General features: G+C 49.1%; 1 protein-coding gene across 2 annotated transcripts; it reads left to right on the top strand.

Annotated features, from left to right (window-relative positions):
• Nucleotides 1-1,443: 1,443 nt before the first annotated feature.
• fkbp5 (FKBP prolyl isomerase 5) lies at nucleotides 1,444-22,133 on the top strand. Of its 2 annotated transcripts, XM_088920317.1 has the most exons (11): nucleotides 1,446-1,646; nucleotides 9,921-10,032; nucleotides 13,569-13,713; nucleotides 14,139-14,281; nucleotides 14,541-14,655; nucleotides 15,411-15,567; nucleotides 15,930-16,020; nucleotides 16,288-16,371; nucleotides 16,891-17,076; nucleotides 17,829-18,068; nucleotides 18,558-22,133. In XM_088920317.1, exons 2-11 carry the CDS (start codon nucleotides 9,928-9,930, stop codon nucleotides 18,711-18,713), a joined length of 1,422 nt encoding a protein of 473 aa, XP_088776443.1. In that variant the 5' UTR covers nucleotides 1,446-1,646; nucleotides 9,921-9,927; the 3' UTR covers nucleotides 18,714-22,133. The 2 variants fall into 2 exon arrangements, with proteins under 2 accessions (XP_088776444.1, XP_088776443.1); XM_088920318.1 differs by lacking the exon at nucleotides 16,891-17,076 and having other exon boundaries at nucleotides 1,444-1,646.
• The last annotated feature ends 129 nt before the right edge of the window (nucleotides 22,134-22,262 follow it).

Genomic DNA, 22,262 nt, shown 5'->3' with positions numbered 1-22,262 from the left:
TCAGTGTTTGTGTGTAAGTGTGAGTGTGAATATGTGTGTTTGTATGTGAGTTTGTGTGTGTCTGCGTGTGTGTCCTTTCAGCTTGGTAGCAGTAACTCTTCATGCAGGAACTTGTGTGTCCTTGAGGAGAGAACTTTCTATCTCAAGAACACGTCCACAGGAAGAAGAATTTCAGAACAAATGAAAACACCCTGACCTCTTCAAAAACTCGTGTTAACAGGAATCAGCTGTGCTGTTTAATAATAATCATCATCCATCACAAACCAAATTATTCCACTTAGATAACACACGCACACTGAAGGCCATAACTATATACTATAAACACACAGACCGAAAAGAAACATCGCGGTCCTGATGTGAGCTCTCAGCTTTAAGCTCCGTGTGGGGCCCGTCTCTTTCTTGTCCTCTCTCCTGCCTGTGGGAGAGCTGCTGGAATAGTGATCACAGTGCACTGCAGCGAAGCATCATCAACTGCAGTTTTCTCTCCCAGCACCTCAGTATCAAGGTTTCCCATGTTAGGGGTAGATACTGTGCAGACTGTACCATGGTGGACATTGCACAGCTGAAGGACTGCAGATCCTGTAAAGTTAATTATATTACTCCTGTTCCAGTCATTCCTGCCCACACAGTCGAAAGCTTGTTTCCTGAAGACGGTGTCCGGGCTCCGATGCCCTGCCAGACGAGCTCCGTTTCTTTCTCCAGCCACACTGGACACAGCTGGGCGTCAGTGACTACGCAGCTGGCTGGTATGGGGAGACTATATTCCAAAAGCAGGGGAACGAATGCAGTGTAGGAATGCCTGGGGAAAAAACCTGGGAAAAATCTGAGACCTGACTGGGGGTCAGGGGTGTATCCGAGTCCTGGGGGGCTGTGAATCAGATCAGCCCTACAGGGATATCCTCTTTGAATCATCCGTGGCGTAAGACCCAGAGAAATCAACACCAGAGTAAAGAGCAGAAGGAGTTTAATTCTCAGGCCAGAAACAAGCAGAGCCTTAAGAATGAGCTGTTCCCGTGCAGTTGCACAGAAATAAAAAACCGCACAGAAAGCAAAGCACAGACTCTGAGTATTGGGGGTGATTTATTTGTGTATGTGAATGGCTGGGAGGGGGGTGGGGGGGGATCCCATTTTCTGAGGCGAAAAAAACCCCACACTGTATATGAGGCGCAGGGGACCCCAGCTCTATTTGAAATATTTTAAAAGTAAGAGGTTGATGGCGCACAGGCTGCAGCCCGCTGAGCCCAGCTCGCAGCTCGCTGGCTGGCTGGCACGCAAAGGGTTACAGGTCAGGGTGTCGATGAGAACACAGTGTTCCCATCAGCGCAGCTACGGTACAGCCTGTACATTGTGTTACTTTGTGGCAGCCATCCAAGACCTGCCCTCGGGTTTTTTTTTACACCGCGGCGGCTCCCCTCCCACCGCCCTCCGCTCCCCGCCTCCTGCGTGCGCCTGCAGCCCGGCGTGCGCGGCCAGTGCAGGAGATGGGCTGGCTGCCCGCGAGAGGGCTCATCCCCGCCGCCGTGACTCGCCGCCCGGCGCTCGTTCTTCTCAGCGCCAGTGAATGAAGAGCTGCGGGTCCTCGCGCCAGCGGGCAGCAATCGTGAGCCGAGACTCGCCGAAGTTGCAGCGCGGAGAGACAGACAACGGTGAGTAGCTTTGCGCGTACTCCAGCTCACTAGCAAAGCAGATATTTGTTACCTGGGCCGATGAGTACCTGAAAGGCTGGTGCCTGTGTTTTTGAGGCGTACATGCCGTGTGTTGGTAACTGATCTCTGGTCTCCGCGGTGCGGTCTCTGAAAAGGCACAGTTGCTGTGTGGCTGTTGAAATTGTTACGAGAAAGCGCCGGGCTGAAGCCGCCCAGAAAATCCCAGTGATCAGCGATTGTTGCAATTTTGTCGTTGTGGCTCATTAGGGGAAAAAAAGGTATCACCATAGATACTGATAACCGTGCAGTAAAAGACATTTACAACACGATTATTTTTTACCAATTACTACTCCTGTTTACCGAATAATATAATAAGAAAAAACTATTTCCCTAAAGCAAACTGTACGTTATGTTGAATAATTCAGCGCCGTGTCTGTGTAATTTGACTGGTAGAAAAAAAATCATAAAAGCATAAAAGTAACGGTGTATTTTTAGAGAAAACCATGTAATATACATTCATTTACACTGTAATGTTATAATGTAATAATATACAGTGTCTGTATTCCGAGAGCATTTCTGAGTCCGGCTCAGCTCTATTCGCCTGCTGGAATTATGGAAACCAATTTAGATAAACAGTATCCACGAAACTCAGAGAACATGCTGTTCTCAATCAACGTAGCCACTGGGAATGTAAATACCTCTCAATCTACATCAACAGCGATTTACGGTTATATAACGGTCTTAGTTCTCGGAATCCTATGATAAAACACTTTGAAGAAGATAGCGGGTAGAGCGGTATTCAAAAGTGTAAAATGGGAAATACAGCGATATTCTCGCAGGTCGGATATACTTCATGCAGGGGGAGGCGGCGTGTGCGATTTAATGATCATAGAACGATTTCAAACTATGTTTAAGGACAAAGAAGAGAAAAAGTTAAATTAAAAATGCCTTTTGTATTACTATACTTAAGGCGCAAATTGTTGGCAAACTACATTGACGCGCTCTTGACTGCGATAAACGGATCTGAATCGCTAAGGATCCCGTCCTGTCGGTTTCAGTGGTCCTGAGGTTCTGTCCAGGCTCTCCTGACCGCGGCACGCTGGCCTGCGGCGCCCGGGAGACTGACCGGCGAGCGTGGTTCCCGTCACAGCCCGACGTGTCAGGTTCCCAGAACTCACAAGGGGAACCCTCGTGCGTCCTCTCGCGCCACAGCGCTTCTGCCTCTCGGCCCTCGCGATCCTCACGTCTCCGCTGGGACCCGAGACCTCGGCGGAGCTCGCCCTCTCTACGAGGAGTTCATAACAGCCCGTTTGTATTTGGTCATTTTCTATTTATTCCGAAGTGCAGCAGACGTTCAAATAACCCTTAGCTTTGACAAAAATGACCGAAATCTTTCTTATATAAAAAACACGTTATAAAATACTCGTGCAGTTTCTCTGACGTATTCTGACTAATTTCTAATGATTATTTTATTCCTTTTGGTGAAAAAAATGACGGTAACAGCGATATGGTACAAACTGCAGCACCGCAAACATAAATGATAGGTGGCTCAATGAAATTCATTCAACAAGTGTGATTAAAATAAAGTAATGCACACATAGAAATATTAAACAAATACACATAGCAATGCGTGGTAAACAGGCTGTTACGTCAGATCGTTTGTGTCGATAGGCTTGAAAAGCACCGAGTCCATTTTGTAGCCTGGTGCTCTGGCTGCCGGAAGGAGACGTGCTCCGGGACCCAGGCCTGGCCCGTCCGGCCTCCGAGTCACTTACTGGTGCGTTGAGCAAGATCTGAGGAGAAGAGAGCGACTTCTCAGTTTACCGCCTGGACTGCCCGGCTGGAGACGGGTTCCAGCATTTTTTTAAAAAAGGAACAAACATCACTTTTACCCATTTACCGGGCCCCTCTCCCCTCTGAGACTTTTAATTGAGAATAAATTTAAACTGCTTTTTAAATGGAAAACAGAGGCAAAAATACAGAAGCAGAGCTTTGCGCAGTGAAATAGAGGACTGAAAAGGGAACAAAGAGGGGAATGTGGGTGGTGTGTAAGAAATTCAGGGAGTCAGGGTGTGAGGAATGGAGCTGTGGTAGCTCAGACGGCAGGGGTGTCTAGCTCCTGCCCAGAGGGTCCTGGGTTCAATCCCAGGGAGGGGCAAGCGATGTAGCTTGTTCTGATTCCTTCCAGACGGCTCAGCCTGCTTTTCAAATGAGTGCCGGGGGTAATAGGCTGGCCACATCACCCCCACTTCCAGTGTCGGATGGTCAAGACAAATGGTGGCCTGAAAAGGGACCTACCTACTGTGTGAGGAATACAGGGGACAGATCCTGTAAGAGACGAGCGGGTGATGAAAAACACACACTGTTGGCAGTGCCACTGTGGTTTATCTGTCTGGGAGAGTCTCCCTGTACCCCTTTTCTAAAACAAACAAACATGTTGCTCAGGATTTCTGCAAAGAAAGAAACCACTGAGCGGGTTATTGGGGCTACAATGAATTTCGGAAAATAGCCCAGAGGGCACCATCATAAATTCCAACGTGGAACGCTGTGTGGATCTGCTTAATCTAGAACAAACAAAGAATTCCCGAAGGCATCCTGCAGGACACTGCGCAGGATTCTGTAAGGATGTTGTCCTCCGATATCTCTGTATCCAATTAGATTTTGTTTTGCAGTGATCTTTCTGTGTGCGCAGGTGCTTTTGAGCTCTTACAGGTGTGCCTGTGTATATTTGTGTGTGAATGCATGAGAGTGTGTCTGCGCGTGCGTGCGTGCGTGTGTGTACATGAGTGTGAGTTCATGCAGGTGTGTGCAAACGTGTGTGAGAGTTTGTGTATGTGTGTGCTTATTTGTTTTGTGTATGTGGTGAGTGTGTGTGAGTGTGTATTTATGTGTGTGTTTGTGTTGTATGTGTGTGTTTGTGTGGTGTGTGTGTCTTTGTGTATTTCTGTGGCATGTGTGAGTGTGTGTGTGTTTGTATGGTGTGTGTCTTTGTCTGCGAGTCTGTGTGTGTTGGTGTGTGGTGTGTGTTTGTGTGGGCTGAAACAGTGCATTACGTATCAGACTGCTTGGCCATGAAGTCCTTTGCCTTCCAGAAAGCCATTATCTGTGGAATGTCTCTGTCCTGCGTCCATGTCTGTTCTCACGGGCAGGTTGTCAAGGCTCAGAACAAAGGAGCCACACACAGAAAAGAGCTCTCGTGGGGACGGTACCCAGTTTGTGCCCAGATTCGCAGTGTTGTAGCTTTTCAGTATGACTCCACATTCACCTGCGTTTTTCTCAGCTCTTGCGTATTTTCTGCGTTCTTACTCTGCTCCTCCTCTTCCTCCTCACTGGGGGGTGCAGTCTCTGGGTCAGCGCGAAGCGTGAGCCGTGTCCCGCGCAGGGAGAAGCCGGTATTTTCGGCTCTTCCTATCCCAGCCGATGCCGCAGACATCCTCGGCGTGTTGAGCACTAGTGAAGGAACGAGAATTTTCTGTCTCTAAACCCGATTGTGTTTTTTTGACTTCTTGCTGCACTCAGCCACATGTAACTTGTGCCAGATGCCTTCTTTTGACTTGGTTCATTACAGCGAAGACGCAGGGCTCTGCCAGGAAAACCCAGGAGCACAGGAACACGATGTTCTGATGCGTCACAGGTTTCTGCTTGTTCTGGATGTTCAGTTCAGTTTGTCTTCATTTTCTGTCGCACTTTTCTGAGAATATGACACTGAAGCCAAGATATCCCTATCATTTCTATGCACATTTCTATGCGTACATGTATATTTAAACTATATTTAGTTCTCCAGGTGGGTAGCTGCGTCAGCATGTGTAGGTTGCGAAGGAGCAAACAGGAATAAAAAAACGTTTCGGCTGTGGAGCCTTCTTCGAAGAAGGCTCCACAGCCGAAACGTTGTTTTCTTCTCTTTTTCAGCACGGAATAAACCTATTACTTGTTCCTCATATTTAGTTCTCTCTGCCGCACCTCCAATATGTCAGCTGTACATTTATTTTCTGGGTTTAATCCTCCGTCATCACCACCTTTTTTTTTCTCTGGAATGGGGAGTAAATCTAAGTCCCTCCTTGACGCCGGAGTTACGGCCCTGAGAGAGTCAGTCGCTGCCGGCGCCTGTCTCCAGCGCCTCGGAGGCCCTGGTCCCGCGTCCCGCCTCCTGCACCCCGCATTCTCCGAGGCCGGGGTGCCGCTCGGTCGGCCTCTCTCTCTCTCTCCCCCGTTCATAAAAAAATCGCCTCTTCTTTGAGCTAGAGGTGTATAAGCAGGGCTGAGATGAGGTGTTGTGGGCCTGCGGGGCTGTCGTCCTGCCCATGTGTGCGCTTTGAGAATACTTCCACGTTCGTCTGAAACTGTAGCCATCTTCGGGTGATTTTCCTGACCTTATATTAAATGTCCGTCACGGCGGCTCACGGGCTGCAGCTCAGTTCAGAGGGAGCTCACGTGAAGCCGGGGCGCGAGCCGGTGTCATATTCCCCAACCCTGTTTGCGCTATTTCAGCTCGTGCAGCAGATATCAATCGCGAACAGCGTCTTATTACAAAGCGCTGCTGTTTTATTTATATAGTCAGCTCACCTCAGGGTCTGAGGAGTGAGCCGGGGGAGCCCGCGGTGTGCACGTGCGCGTGGCCCACGCGCTCAAGGGGACCTGTCTCTGTCTTGTCGATAGGGCTGCTAGTTCAGGAGCACCTGAGCCCGCAGACAGCGGGACGGCCTCGACGTGCCTCAGAGACGTGTCACAGCACGGCTTGGAGGAACAGTTTGTGCAGAATCCGCCTATTACATTTAGACACGCGGGATTCAAATTCTATCTGCTGCAGCAGAGGAAGAGGTTTGCCTTAAAACGGTGAATAAATCAAATTGAATTAGAATCAAACGTTCGTTTTAATCCACATCGGAATTATTTGCGTTCATGGGCTAGGCTGGCAGCTGTTGATTACTGTGGAGGTACTCGGTTTAAGAATTGAGCATTACAGTACTCCAAGAAAATAAATATGAAGAATATGTTAATATGCTCTTTTCTCAGATTAACACAACTGGATACTCTGTAAAGAAAAAGTAACGAACAGAAACTTTTTTGGGTTCAAAACAGTGGTGTCCTTACAACAACCGAACACGAAATTATATTACGAAATGTACCTGCTTTACAGTATTTTAATATCAAGTTGTTCCTGCCATAGTACATTACACATAATTACGCAGCTCTAGGTCATTAAAGGTAACTGTTGAAAATGCGACGATTTAGAATTCAGTAAGATAAAGACCAGCAAACGATCCGACACGTTGCGCTACAGGACACCCGACAATTGAGACTGTATTGAAGACTTGAATAACAATAACCGGCAGCGTGTGACATGTTTCTGGATGTCATTTTCGGGTATTTTTGCATGTTTACTGGAAGCACGCACACACAGCTTCATAGTACCAGCGGAAAATTCATTTCGCAACACTTGTAACCGAACAGTGCTGTGGTGGGCGGGATGGTGTGACATAAGAGGTACCTTACAGCCAATGATATACGAGAAGCTGCTCTGCGGTGTGGTTTATTTTCTGATTGACGTGTGTTTGAGCCAGTCAACTCAGTAGTGCAGAGGCTTGTCCTTAAATGTTACAGATTTCCAGGATTTCATAACTGGTCATATATTTCAAAGAAACGTGATTGACTTACTATTTTCGCAGTAGGTGTCCAGATTAGAAAGGGGCTTTTAATTTTATCCCGGAAAGCAAAAGAGCTATATTTTACATCTTTTTATTGCAATTACAACATTATTATAATCCTTATAATATAGTTCAAGTATACCCGAAGAAGGCTCCACAGCCGAAACGTTGTCTTTTCTTCTCTTTTTTTAGCATGGAATAAACCTTTACTTGTTACTTTAATCCTTATATAGTTGATTTAATAAATTATTTATCACAAGCATTTCTTTACAGAATATGTAAAGCAGATACATTTGGCACTTATTGCATTCGGGGTTTTCAATAAGCTCTTCCTGTCTTGTAAAATAAAGCGACATACCGTATTTGTAAAACAAAATGTAAGAACTATGAACTTGTCACACCCGAGTATACCCGTTACTATTCTTGTCTTGTAAATGTATTTATTTTTTTATAAGTATCGTTACAACGTTTTGAATATTTACAAAAAATGAGCGTCACAATGTGTGTTCCATCGTTTTTTGCTGGATGCATTAGAGGTGGGCGATGAGACTGAAGGCACTGTAGCCGCTGGAGCGCCTCGTAAAGCGGCCTGGACTCATGAGAATGGTGAAAGTGACGGAGTCGCGACCGGTGCCGGCCTGGGCCAGGTTCGGGCCCGGTGGTGCAGCAACAGAGTGAAGAGGTTTCCTCTCCACGGCGCTGTGCGCTTTGCAGTGACCGGGGCTGAGGTCAGGAAACTGCTGCGGGTCTATCTTTACAAAACCTTTGACGTCAGCGGGTAGGACGTGAGAGCGCACACGACTTGTCCAGTGCGCTTTAACCTTGATTTCAGATGCATTGCCTAAAAATCTGACCCAGACCTTCTCCGCGAATTTTAGATGCTCAGAAAGGATTAAGCGAATTGCTTCTAATAAAGGGGATTTAAGGCTGCTGGCGTTTTCCAACCACGAGACGCGCTGTCACCTTTTGGGTAACTGGCACGTGATCGGTAATTGCGCTCACTTGGTGACGTCACGACTCCCCTGTAGGAAGGTATTCTGTGCTGTTCTCTGTAAATCACTGCAGCAGGACTGAAAACAGAGCGTAGACTGACACCGACTAACGACCCACTGACTACTATTCACTACCACCGGCTGGACTATTTTCTGCACTGCATACGCACACTGTTGTCTACTATTGTATATTGTACACTTGTTCATTTTCTTTATAATAATAATTGCTTACACTTATATAGCGCTTTTCTGGACACTCCACTCAAAGCACTTTACAGGTAATGGGGACTCCCCTCCACCACCACCAATGTGCAGCCCCACCTGGATGATGCAACGGCAGCCATAGTGCGCCATAACGCTCACCACACACCAGCTATCAGTGTGGAGGAGAGCAGAGTGATGAAACCAGTTTAGAAATGGGGATTATTAGGAGGCCATGATTGGTAGGGGCCAATGGGAAATTTGGCCAGGACGCCGGGGTTACACCCCTACTCTTTTCGAGAAACGCCCTGGGATTTTTAATGACACAGAGTGTCAGAACCTCGGTTTAACGGCTCATCTGACTTCTTACAATATAGTGTCCCCGTCACTATACTGGGTTATTAGGACCCACACAGCCCGCAGGGTGAGCGCCCACTAACAGCTCTTCCGGCAGCAGCCTTAGTTTTCCCAGGAGGTCTCCTATTCTGGTCACTACCAGGCTCCTACCTGCTTAGTTTCAGTGGCCTGCCAGCTGTCAGTTGCAGGGTGATATGGCTGTTGGCCGCATTATGTTGTAATGTTGTATCATATTGTATATTCGCTGATACTATTTGCATTACTTTCTTCTACAGTGTTTGTTGTTACATATTTTAAATAATACGTATTGCTTATATTAATTTAACGCGCGTAATTATATATCGATATTAAATATTAATATAATTATTTGTTTAGCGTGAGTTTAATTTGTCGCGTTTTTATGAATTGTCGTCGTCCCCTGTCTGTAGACTAAGGGAACAAGCGCGAATAAGAATCCCAAAATAGTTGTTACAAATGGCAAATAAATTGTGAACTTGAACGGAATTTAAACTGGTCAATCTGATTTAGCAATTGGCGCGTAGAGGTCGGTCCGGCTTCTACTCTAGGACGAGTCCGGAAACCTATCGGCAGTCGTCTCAGGTCTCCAGAGGGATCCGAGCAGGCGGCTCTGTCTGTGTTACTGGTTTCCCAAGGCTGTGTTGTAATGTATGTACGTCAGCGAATGGCATTTTTAATAGTTCCTTCCTGTGCTGTAACATTGGGCAGACTGTGAAACTTGGCCATCCTGCGTGTTTGTTTGCTGGCTGGAGCGGATGGAAAATAAGCGAATGAAGCACTGAGAGGGCTGGAAGACAGAGGTCCTGTGCCAGTCGCAGGCCTCGCCTTCGGGGATCAGGAATGTTTACCTCCTGAGTCCCTGTGGTCATTTTAGTGCATGTGAGCCTTGACAGTTCACTGAACACCTCCGCAGGTCTAGAAGGCGGAGCTTATTTCAGAAATGAAATGCAGAGGATCAACAGGGACACGAGCGACGTGACGTGATTTCCACCTCCTTGTTTCGCCGGCTCGTGGGTTTGCATGCGGGCGCACGTGCTCACGCCCTGCGTCTCTCCCGGCAGGAGGGTCATGACCACGGACAGAGATCTCCTCATGGACGGCCAGGTGCCCGCTGCCACCATCGCTGCGCAGGGCATCGACGTCACGCCCAAGCAGGACCAGGGGGTGTGTAAGGTAGGTGGCGGCAGGAATGCAGGGAATGTATCCGTGTCTGAAGACTGAACACAAACAGGACAGGCATACAACACACAAAGGAGACACTGTAGATCCCTGTTCTTCATTATGGCACATCACAATGAGCCTCCTGAATATGCACCTGGTATAACTATCCTGAATTACATCAGACACACAAATTTTATGAAATCGATTCAGAACTCCATCGACAGCTGACCACTTCTCTTTTGATTAAAAACTCAGTAAATATGCTTTATAGCATAAAATTGCATCATATTAACATCCAAGAGGATGATGTTTGCAAATTGCAAAATTGTTGTATGAGAACTAAGGAGATCAATTTTTTTTCTGACACTGGGGTCAGCCGGTCAGTTCCAAAATGGACATCTGTGCTTTATTTCTTCATCTGATTTAGATCTCCAATAATTGTGAATTATTTAGGCTGTAGATATAATTAAATCATCACAGGGTAAATGCTTGTTAATGGGTTAATGGAAGAAGGCGAGCTGGCGCCTGTGTGGGATGTCAGTGCCAAATGCCGAGCAGATCAGGGTGATCCAGCGACAGGGGAGACAGCAGCTCTTCCTGTCCCCAGCACAAGCAGAACAGTCTCAGCCTGCACACGGGCACTGCAGGTGCTGGAAAACAGACACACTGTACTGCACTACAAATTCAACTACTGCATTCTCCACATTTCTTCAGTTATGATCCAAAGCTAGAAATCTACTGAAACAAAACAGTGAAACAGCTCTCAGATTTTCCATAATGAATCCAGCAGTTTAGTCTTGGATTTATCACAGAAAATCCGCACTAAGTGGAAGATAAGAGTTGCATCACACTTGTGACCTGCTGCCAGGATGAAGACATGGCAGATTTCATTTGTGACCCGCTGCCAGGATGAAGACAAGTCAGAGTCCACTCTTGACCTGCTGCCAGGATGAAGACATGGCAGAGTTCACTAATGACCTGCTGCCAAGATGAAGACACGACAGAGTCCACTCCTGACCTGCTGCCAGGATGAAGACATGGCAGATTTCATTTGTGACCCGCTGCAAGGATGAAGACACGGCAGAGTTCACTAATGACCTGCTGTCAGGATGAAGACACGGCAGAGTTCACTAATGACCTGCTACCAGGATGAAGACATGACAGAGTTCACTAATGACCTGCTGCCAGGATGAAGACATGGCAGAGTTCACTAATGACCTGCTTTCAGGATGAAGACATGGCAGAGTTCACTAGTGACCTGCTTTCAGGATGAAGACATGGCAGAGTTCACTAATGACCTGCTACCAGGATGAAGACACGGTAGAGTCCACTCCTGACCTGCTGCCAGGATGGAGACACGGCAGAGTTCACTAATGACCTGCTGCCAGGATGGAGACACGGCAGAGTTCACTAATGATCTGCTGCCAGGATGAAGACACTGCAGAGTCTACTCCTGACCTGCTGCCAGGATGAAGACACAGCAGAGTTCACTAATGATCTGCTGCTAGGATGAAGACACTGCAGAGTCCACTCCTGACCTGCTGTGAGGATGAAGACATGGCAGAGTTCACTAATGACCTGCTGCCAGGATGAAGACATGGAAGAGTTCACTAATGACCTGCTGCCAGGATGAAGACACGGCAGAGTCCACTCCTGACTGGCTGCCAGGATGAAGACATGGCAGAGTTCACTAATGACCTGCTGCCAGGATGAAGACATGGCAGAGTTCACTAATGACCTGCTGCCAGGATGAAGACATGGCAGAGTTCACTACTGACCTGCTGCCGGGATGAAGACACGGCAGAGTTCACTACTGACCTGCTGCCGGGATGAAGACACGGCAGAGTTCACTACTGACCTGCTGCCGGGATGAAGACACGGCAGAGTTCACTAATGACCTGCTGCTAGGATGAAGACACTGCAGAGTCCACTCCTGACCTGCTGCGAGGATGAAGTCACGGCAGAGTTCACTAATGACCTGCTGCCAGGATGAAGACACGGCAGAGTCCACTCCTGACTGGCTGCCAGGATGAAGACATGGCAGAGTTCACTAATGACCTGCTGCCAGGATGAAGACATGGCAGAGTTCACTAATGACCTGCTGCCAGGATGAAGACACGGCAGAGTCCACTCCTGACCGGCTGCCAGGATGAAGACATGTCAGAGTTCACTAATGACCTGCTGCCAGGATGAAGACATGGCAGAGTTCACTACTGACCTGCTGCCAGGATGAAGACACGGCAGAGTTCGCTCATGACTCGCTGCCAGGATGAAGACACGGCAGAGTTCGCTCATGACTCGCTGCCAGGATGAAGACACGGCAGAGTTCGCTCATGACTCGCTGCCAGGATGAAGACACGGCAGAGTTCGCTCATGACTCGCTGCCAGGATGAAGACACGGCAGAGTTCGCTCCTGACTCGCTGTCAGGATGAAGACATGGCAGAGTTCGCTCCTGACTCGCTGTCAGGATGAAGACATGGCAGAGTTCGCTCCTGACCTGCTGAAAGGATGAAGACACAGCAGAGTCCACTCCTGACCGGCTGCCAGGATGAAGACACGGCAGAGTTCACTAATGACCTGCTGCCAGGATGAAGACACGGCAGAGTTCACTAATGACCTGCTGCCAGGATGAAGACACGGAAGAGTTCACTAATGACCTGCTGCCAGGATGAAGACACGGCAGAGTTCACTCCTAACCTGCTGCTAGGATGAAGACACGGCAGAGTTCACTAATGACCGGCTGCCAGGATGAAGACATGGCAGAGTCCACTCCTGACCCGCTTCCAGGATAAAGACATGGCAGAGTTTGCTTTGACTGCAGGAGTTTCTAAGAGAAGTCCAGGAGGAGGTCAACCCTACTCTTGCCCCCTTCATCCCACCTGCTCTACACATCCCACTTCTTACTGCACAGCTCCCCATGGCTCCTGCTCGTCTTACAAAATTCCAATGCTTCCACGAGTCAGATTTCCCCATGGTATCTTCACTTCACTGAAAGCTCTCTTTTCATGAAAGAAAACTTCTTTGCAATGTCCCTGTGCATTTGGAAATGCTACTGCTATTCTTACATTTCACTAGGCTGATGGGACATGTATTTTATGTCCCTAGTCATCACAATCTAACAATTCTGCGTTGGCATTATGGGGTCTCCCTTGTTTCTTGTGAGGGTTTCCAAGGGTTTCAGGCAACTTAATTACCCCAATAAAGCTACCTGTATCACATCCTTACAGTGGGTTCATTAGGATTTGACCAAACTGCTAAACACTTGTTGGATCTATTATTGCTGCTATAAAGTTACCTGTGAGGAGGGCAGGTAGCAGGTCTTATTCTTCTGAAAACCCCCTGTCTTGTGGAATTTCCTGTTCAGGTGTACCAGAAAGTTTGTGTCGATAAGGAAGACTGATCTCAGAGTGTGTATTTTCGGACTAAGCACAGATCTCTCTTGTATTGGGCAGAGAAGGACATTTCCACTCTGAGCCCTGTCCAGTGGGGTGAGATGGGTTTTGGGTCTGTTGTGCACCAGCCTTATGGTCTCTGGTGCCCCCCGCAGGTGATCAAACGTCATGGCGAGGAGGGGGAGTGTCCAATGATCGGTGACAAGGTGTATGTCCACTACACGGGCAGGCTGCTCAACGGCAAGAAGTTCGACTGCAGTCTGGACCGCAAAGAGCCCTTCGTCTTCAACCTTGGCAAAGGTACCAGGAGTGAGGCACATGTGGCAGCTGCCTGTGCCGTATTCTACACAGGACAAGCTGGAGATGGAGACTGATGGTTTCCATTGCTCACAGCAGTGGAACACTGGATTTGTTCACAAAATTTTCTATGAAAATTAACCCTTTGTTGGCATAGATTAAGGATTATAATATTACAAAGGTACAAGGTCAACCCTGCTGTATGACAGTGTTATGACTATAGTTTTTCTTATTTCTATTTGCACAGTATAGGTATGAAAAGCACGTGTGTCTGACATAGTTGCCCCTGTTCTGCTGCAGATTGTAGATGAGAGCTGAGGTGTCACTGCTGGGGACTGTGATACCGTGAAGGAGTGTTGAGAGCTGATTGGTTGGGAAACTAGCCTTTTGCCTATGACTGGCTCAGTCTGCCTGTGTTCTCACCACAGGTCAAGTGATCAAGGCCTGGGATATCGGGGTGGCCAGTATGAGGAAGGGGGAGCTGTGCCTGCTGCTGTGCAAGCCAGAATATGCTTATGGGGCTGTTGGAAGCCCCCCTAAAATACCTCCTAACTCCACACTGATTTTTGAGGTGAGTCAAACACATCATACTTCAAGGTCAGCCTGATGAGCATATCCTACATTTTAAATTAAAATGACTCATTCACCTGATAACTTCCAAAACTCCATTTCAAATCTTACAATTAAAAGATGGTAATAAAAGAATAAATTGAGGCTCATTCAAGTTAAAAAAGTTTTGAAGAAGTCTGAGCAGGTGTGTAGACGATAGCCTCAGCCAGATGACTGGAGGTGTCTGTTCTGTGTACCAATCACATGGCTTCTCCTCGCAGGTGCAGTTGCTACGTTTCAAAGGGGAGGAACTGACTGCAGATGGGGGCGTGGTCAGGAGGATCAAGGAGAAAGGTGAGGGGTTTAACAACCCCAATGAAGGCGCCACTGTGGAAGGTGAGCATGAGAGAGAGGAGAAGGAAGGAGATGTCTTGCACAGCTGGAGCCAGTTGTGTTTCACCACTTACGGAATCCCAGTCCATTATGGACCTGACACATGCAAACCTGCGACATCTTGACCATTAGGCTCAGTCAGCTCTTAAACACTTACTGCCTGATCCACTTGGGAGACCCACGCTTGTTTAGATTTAACTGAAACCTCAACCCACCCTCTAATCATAACTTACAAGCCTCTCTGTGGCGATCGCTTCCTATTGCCCAAAGAAAAACCACTGATGAGCACTGGGATTGCAATTTGTGAACGGGGATGGGTTGGAGTTTTAACTGATACTATTGAAGGCTATCATCTTCAAAGCCATGTTGACGCTGAGATACCGAACTCACGTCTGTTGATGGGCCAGAGCTCTGGGACACCAGTGAGCATTTGTGTGTCAGTGATAGAACTTGGAATTGTCTCTAGTGTTGTAGAAAGCCTCAGACACGTGCAGCATGGAATCTGTTGCTCCTGGACTGACCTGAAAAATCTAAAAAAATGTCTGGGTTATCTGGTGCAGGTGTGACAGATGTGGCACTCCTCACAGGGAGGGTGTGGAGGAGGAAATTAATGGTTTTCCGGATCACATTCCCAGCGGTTGCTTCATCCTGTGTGTAGGAGGCGCAGTGCTTGGCTCACATGTGACGAGACTTGTGCATACTAGGAAGTCAAGGCTGAGGTGTTTTTAAGCGTCGGCCTGCTGTGTTTTCTCCCACAGTGCACCTGGAGGGCAGCTGCGGGGGACGTGTGTTCGACTCGCGTGACGTGCGGTTCGTGGTTGGGGAGGCTGAGGAGAAGGGTGTGCCCCTGGGTGTGGACAGGGCCATGGAGAAGATGCAGAAGGGGGAGTGCTGCCTGCTCTACCTCAAGCCCAAGTGAGTGGCCTCACAGGAGCCCCTCCATGCTGCAGGGCTCAGTTCCTGCCTATAAGGCGGCAACAGAGGAGCACAATTGACACTTTCCCTGCTGAGGAGCTTGATTTCCACAATTCTGTAGTAAATACTTTCTTAAGGAATGTTTGGTTCATTAATGCGTGACAGTGACTTTCTCTCTGTAGTTATTTTGAAACGTGTGTATCAAACGAACCAGAGGACACTTGGTCTAGTTTGAGTTTTGGTGACAGTGACAGCGTGCACTGGTGAGTGACGGCGCAGTGTGGGATGGCTGCACTAACACGGCTGATGATCAGGCTCCCCCCCAGCTGGAGTAACATTCTTTCCTTGTAACTGTGTCTCAGGTATGGGTTTGGAAAAGAAGGAAAACCTGAGTTCAGCATCGAGCCGAACGCGGAGCTGGTGTACAAAGTAACATTGAAGGATTTTGAGAAGGTGAGCCAGCGGAAGAGGAAAACCCAGCTGCATAGCTGCATGATGTACTAGCTGAGGAAACCTGAAGAGAACTGCCTGATTATGAAGAAGAAATATGAGTCCTTTCCAACATATAGCTTAGTCACTGCCTGAGCAGAAAGTCCAGTGGTGCAATTAATATGGTTTCTCATTTAGTCTGATTAGTTTCCCCACCCTTGAATTCCAGATGCGTCAGACCGATGTGCATGCGCTGTCTGTACCCAAACAATGCTGTCATCTCCCCTGCAGGCCAAGGAATCCTGGGAAATGGACCTCAAAGAGAAGCTGGAGCTGTCAGCCACAGTCAAACAAAAAGGAACACAGTATTTCAAGGTAACTGGTCCCATGTCGGGGTGGCACGGTGGCGCAGTTGTTAGCATTGCTGCCTCACAGCACTGGGACCTTGTGTCCAATTCTGGACCTGGGGTGTTATCTGTGTGGAGTGTCTATCTTCTCCCCATGTTCATGCAGGTTTCCTCTGGGTGCTCCAATCTCCTCACACAGTCCAAAGACATGTTGACAGGTTAATTGGCTTCTGAGAAAATTGTCCCTGTGATGGACTGGCGTCCTGTCCGGGTTGTACCCTGCCTTGCACCCGTTACTTGCCAGGAAAGGGCTCCTGCTCTCCCTTGACCTTGAATTGGTTGAAGTGGATAGAAAATGGATGAATGGATGATCCCAGGTCTTCAACCACATAGATACATTTAAGAAGAAAACATTTCAAATTTTGAGGAATTCGAATAAAAGCACAGGTTTCTTTGATATTTTGTATATTTTAAAAGAATAGAATGAATACACCAAGATTACGCTGATCTGAAGACACGCAGTGCTGATCCTAGTCCTGTACTGCAGGCAGGGAAGTACCTCCAGGCGGTGATCCAGTACCAGAAGATTGTGTCTTGGCTGGAGATGGAGTACAGTCTGGAGCAGGAGCAGGAGAAGGCCGTGCACGCCCTCATCCTGGTGGCCCAGCTCAACCTGGCCTTGTGTCACCTGCGGCTGCGCGAGTACTCCCAGGTTGTGGAGAACTGCAACAAGGTACCAGGCTGGCCTCTGACTCCCCTTCCATGTGCTTCTGCCCTCTTTCTTTCTGCTCAAACTCTGACCTCTGTCTCTCACTGCCTGTGCCTCAGGCTATGCCTCTCTCCCAGCCTGCAGTTCAGTCCAGTTCTTCTCGCTCGGTCCAGTGAATCATGTTATGCCTCTGTCCCTGACAGCGGTTCGGTCCAGTTTATCACATATTCTATATCAGTCCCAGTGTGCAGTTCAGTCCAGTTTATGACCTACTGTTTCTGTCCTTGCCTGCAGTTCGATCCAGTTCATCAAGTGTTCTGTCCTCTGTCCCTGCCCGCGGTTCAGTCGGGCTCTTCTGTCCTCTGTCCCTGCCCGCGGTTCAGTCGGGCTCTTCTGTCCTCTGTCCTCTGTCCCTGCCAGTGGTTCAGTCGGGCTCTTCTGTCCTCTGTCCTCTGCCCGCAGTTCAGTCGGGCTCTTCTGTCCTCTGTCCTCTGTCCCTGCCCGCGGTTCAGTCGGGCTCTTCTGTCCTCTGTCCTCTGTCCCTGCCCGCAGTTCAGTCGGGCTCTTCTGTTCTCTGTCCTCTGCCCGCAGTTCAGTCGGGCTCTTCTGTCCTCTGTCCTCTGTCCCTGGCAGTGGTTCAGTCGGGCTCTTCTGTCCTCTGTCCTCTGCGGTTCAGTCGTGTTCTCTCTCTTGCACGATCTGTCAGTGTGTTTAGAGGACTGGGAGCGGCAGGTAGAGGCACTAACCGCGGTGTGTTTGTCTGGCCGCATGGGCAGGCGCTGGAGCTGGACGGTGGGAACGAGAAGGCTCTGTACCGGCGCGGGGAGGCGCGGCTGCTGCGCAACGAGTTCAGCCTGGCCATGAGTGACTTCCACCGCGTGCTGGAGGTCAACCCCGCCAACCGGGCGGCGCGCGGGCAGATCGCCGTCTGCCAGAGCAAGATCCGAGAGCACCACGAGCGCGACAAGAAGACCTACGCCAACATGTTCCAGAAATTTGCTGAACACGACGCCAAGGTAGGTGGCAAAGTAGGAAGCATTAAGGCCTCGCAGTGTGGGGGCCCTGGGTTTAATTCTGGACTTGGGGTGCTATCTATGTGAAGTTTGTATGTTCTTCCTGCATTCACATGAGTTTCCTCTGGGTGCTTGGTTTCCTCCCACAGTCCAGAGGCATGCTGGTAGGTCAGCTGGCTTCTAGAAAAATTAGTCCTGGTGTGAGCGCGTTTGTGTCTGTGTCTGTCTTGCGTCCCATCCAGAGTGTATACTGCCTTGCACCAACAGCTTGCCAGGATAGGCTCCAGCACTCCTGTGACCCATTACTGGAATAAAGCATTTAGAACGTGGATCTGGGACCTGTATCGCAATTCCATCGTCGCTTTGCAGTATGACACCCAGGGTGTGATGTCAATGTATTATCTGTCTTGACTGACTGATGACATAGAGGCTCCCGAGGGGCTTGGTGTGTCTGTTACCCTGACGGCGGTGTGTCCTTGTGATGTCCTGCAGGTGGGGCGGAGGAAGAAGCATGCGGAGGAGTGTGGAGGCGAGGCTGGCGAGAGTGGAGAGGCTGGCGAGAGCGGAGAGGGCGGAGAAGCTGGCAATGTTGAGAGCCTCAGTAGCCCGGGAGCCAAGCGCCGCAGGAAGAGCACGGAGAGCCCGTGAGGCGGGGGCAGGGGGCAGACTCAATGTGTCCAGCGTCCCCCGGGCAAGAGCAGGGCGCGGGAGGAGAGGTGACGTGCCACTGACAATCCCACAGCCCGCTGACACAGCTCGCTGAGCACGAGCTGCCGCCCTCGCTGGGAGGGGGAGACCTGGCTGTATTGGCATTCCTACACGGGGCAGAACTGCCACGAGCTTGCACATCGCAGAGGGGCCTTACTTCCTGACTAGTGTTTTGTTACTTTTGTTAAGGCTTTGTCCTAATTACTTTATTGCCATCACCATTGTTATTATTGTTGTTGTTTATGTTGTTCCCATTAAGCTGATCGGCGCCAGATACGCTCTGACATCTGTGCTGTCTCCAGCTGGAGCTCCACAGAGCAGGCTTGTCAGGCACCGCAGTGCAGTTTGCCGATATGGATGCTATGAAGATCGGCCCAGCTAGGGGGCAATGTTGGCACATAAGCATAGGTGGCTTGGACACATGCTGCAAGGGAGGGTGGCAGGACTGCCACCTTGGGCACTGCAGGAGCCTTGGACCGAAGTATAAATGACTCCTCTTCCTTTGAGGAAGAGAACAATGTGGGAATGCTGGGCTCTTTGGATGGACACTGTTGCACCCTCCCAGTATCCCTCAGTGCCACCTTCAACATCTCTGAGTACCTGGCCTATCTTCAGAGTGCAGGCAGGCTCCACTCGGGGGCGCCAAGTGCATGACACCAGTACCGGCACCGGGACCTTGCCTGCAGCCTTGTCTTTGACTGCGGCTCCTCCGTACTGCAGAGGAAGTGTCTGTCTGGAGCAATAGGACCTTTCTGGCAGACCCAAACCCCTTGACTGTTTGCACTGTGTCAGGCCTGGGTCAGGCCTCGCTGCCTCTCTCTCCCAGCGCAGAGACACCGACCCCTCCTGGGGCCATTCACACGAAGTGTGTGGGGTTCCTCCCAGCCCCCTCAGGAGTGGAACAGCCCTCCTCCGCCACAGGACAGCTCCCTGCTGGTCCGGCCGGCTCCATGCCTCTGTCAAGTTTCCAGGAAAAGGGCACAGCTGTGAGAGTTAAAGACCTAAGTCCATCCTGTGTCTGTATGTATTTTACACACCATTCAAGCCGACTGAGTATTCCACTGTGGAGCAGAGGCCACGTCACCACCAGCTCCAGAACCGCCATGTTTTAGCGACTACAGTTCTCACAGGAAGGGGTCGTTATCAGCAGTCGTGACTGAAAGTAGACCCCTGACCCAAAGCTGTCTCCTCCAGCAGTTCAAACCCTCTTACCTCTGAAAACGTGGTCTGTCATGAAAAATGAGTGACTGATGTCGTGTTTATTTATTTCTGATTTTCAGCTAAGCAGTTATGTTTCTTACCTCCAGGAAAGGGCGAAGAGGTTACTGTTTATCATTGTACTGTAGCTGTATCTGTGGAAACAGCCTTGTCAAAAGTAGCTCTAACCCTTATCTCTGAGGCGGCTTTTGGAAAAAGTGGGACATGCAATGTAGTGTGCATCAGGGCCATGCAGAGGCCCACAGCCTGACTTAAAACCCCCCTTCTCCTGGGGCAGCACCGAATTCCTAAAGCCTTTAAACCTTTTTGGAACAGATGAGTTTCAGCTGAGAGTAGGATTCGTTTCCGAATAGTCCAGTTCTGTCTGGCAGTTTAAGCTGCAGGTTGAGAAGATGCATAGTGATTAGGGGAAGAGTGTTTATGGGTGGTATGTCTCCTGGGCTGAGACCCGACTGCCTGAGCCCAGATCAGCAGAGAGGTGGCTGTGCAGTTCAAGGGCTGTGAGTGTGATGAGGACTCTGAGAGAAGAGGTCTAGAGTCCCACATTGACACCCCCTGTGATAAGAAAGAACAGGGGCTTGTCCTCATCCAGAAACCTTCGCTATGAACTCCATTCAAACACCCTTTCTTAAAAACATACCAGTGTTATCCAGTTGTGTTTCTGCTCATTCTGGTTTGCTCCCAGTTTGGGACAGATCCGGATAACCACACCTTAGAATCTAGGGGAGATGCAGTAGTCTGTGCTGCAAGCTTGTTGCCCAAGATGTTAATTTTAACAGGACAGTCTCTCACCGCTGCAGGCATCACAGAAATGTTTTATCACCGACATTCCCTCTGCTTCCTAACACGGCTGACCTGTTCCTGTTACAGATTCAGAGCATTACATAAAACAACATTGAGACAAAACACACCTGGATATCACTGGCCAGGCAGAAATATAATCCTAAACCAGCAAAGTGATACCAGGGACTCCAGCACCTGATTGCGCTATTCTAACGTTGCCACATGCTAGGAATGGAAATGACATTGGTAAAGGTGGGACACAAAGGGAAGAGTCTGGGAAGCAGATTCTCCACATTCTCTCCTCCGCTCCCATGGGTACAGCTTTTCTTCCAAATCACTGTCCAGGCACGCTGACTGACCTCCAGACCCTGTGTCTGAGCTTGGAACGTCTGTGGCTGGGCGTCGGTTTGAATGGGGACCATAAGGACCAGGAGAAAGATCACTAAGAGGTAGACTGCACTCAGCCAATCTTGTCCGTTCTGCAGTTAGTAGCTCATTGACCCCAGGATCTTATCTGGCTGTTTCTTGAAAAAAGTCAGGGTACTGGCTTCAGCCCTCATGGCTGCCAGCTTGTTCTTGTAGTCGGTACCCTGGCTTGTTACAGGAAAGGGCTGCGAACTGGCCGGACATTCTTCTGTCATTCATGACCTCTCTGCTGTTCCTCATGTCCTCCTGCTCCCTGCTCAAACAGACCCCCTGCCACAGAGGACACAAACTCGGACACTAATTAAGCACGTTAAGTGAAACATCCAAAACCACTGAGACTGAGTCACACTTCCAGGAGGTTTGCTCTGCTTCCCCCTCCCCTCTTCTGTTGCCACAAACGAGCTCTGTGGCTCTATTTGCCTCCAGACTCCCAGTTTCAGTTCCTGCCCCAGCTCGGCCTCTGCAGACGAAATGACCCCTGACTGTGCTTGGGTTTGTGGGACAGGATAGGGGTCCTTCAAGGCTCAGGGGGCAGAGAAGATCTCCAAACGTGAAACCTTCGCATAAACAGTTGTGAGACTCAAACCTGCAGGCCAGCAGTAGTCGTGGTTTGGGAAGAAGCTTTTCATTAGTGTGTTGTGGGGGGGGTGGACTCACAGCCATCAGAGGTGGGGGGGACACATGCACATCCCTGGACCCTCTTCAACCATGTACTGCTTGTCATGTCCAGATGGAAATTAGTGCAGAAACTCTGGGTGGAGAAAGTACTCAACATTATATATATGTATTAGAGGGACTCAGAACTACTTTTTCTTTCATTGATTGTTTTTTTATGGAGTAATACACCTAAATATGTTAGCCTTTTATTTTGATTTTAATGATCTGATTGTTTTGTTTAATTTGTTGCATTCATTAAATTCTTTGTCAGTATTACCCTGCGAGGACTAGTTGAATTATTTCTTTAAAGATCCATTGCCCTGTAATGACCTGGACGGGAGGATCAGTGTCAGTGTTTGCTGTACACTTTCACAGGCTCAGCCAGTACGGCTCACACATTTACCT

Source organism: Atractosteus spatula, chromosome 7 (assembly GCF_055471065.1).
Source record: "Atractosteus spatula isolate fAtrSpa1 chromosome 7, fAtrSpa1.hap1, whole genome shotgun sequence".
In the NCBI taxonomy this organism is placed as follows: Eukaryota; Metazoa; Chordata; class Actinopteri; order Semionotiformes; family Lepisosteidae; genus Atractosteus; species Atractosteus spatula.
Note: the sequence above shows the minus strand (reverse complement) of the source record. Positions and strands in the feature narration are given on the sequence as shown.

Coding starts and splice junctions, on each gene's coding strand:
- fkbp5 (XM_088920317.1), top strand. CDS start 9,928: ATGACCACGGACAGAGATCTCCTCATGGACGGCCAGGTGCCCGCTGCC. Junction 13,714..14,138: donor CGTCTTCAACCTTGGCAAAG/GTACCAGGAGTG, acceptor TTCTCACCACAG/GTCAAGTGATCAAGGCCTGG. Junction 17,077..17,828: donor TTGTGGAGAACTGCAACAAG/GTACCAGGCTGG, acceptor CCGCATGGGCAG/GCGCTGGAGCTGGACGGTGG.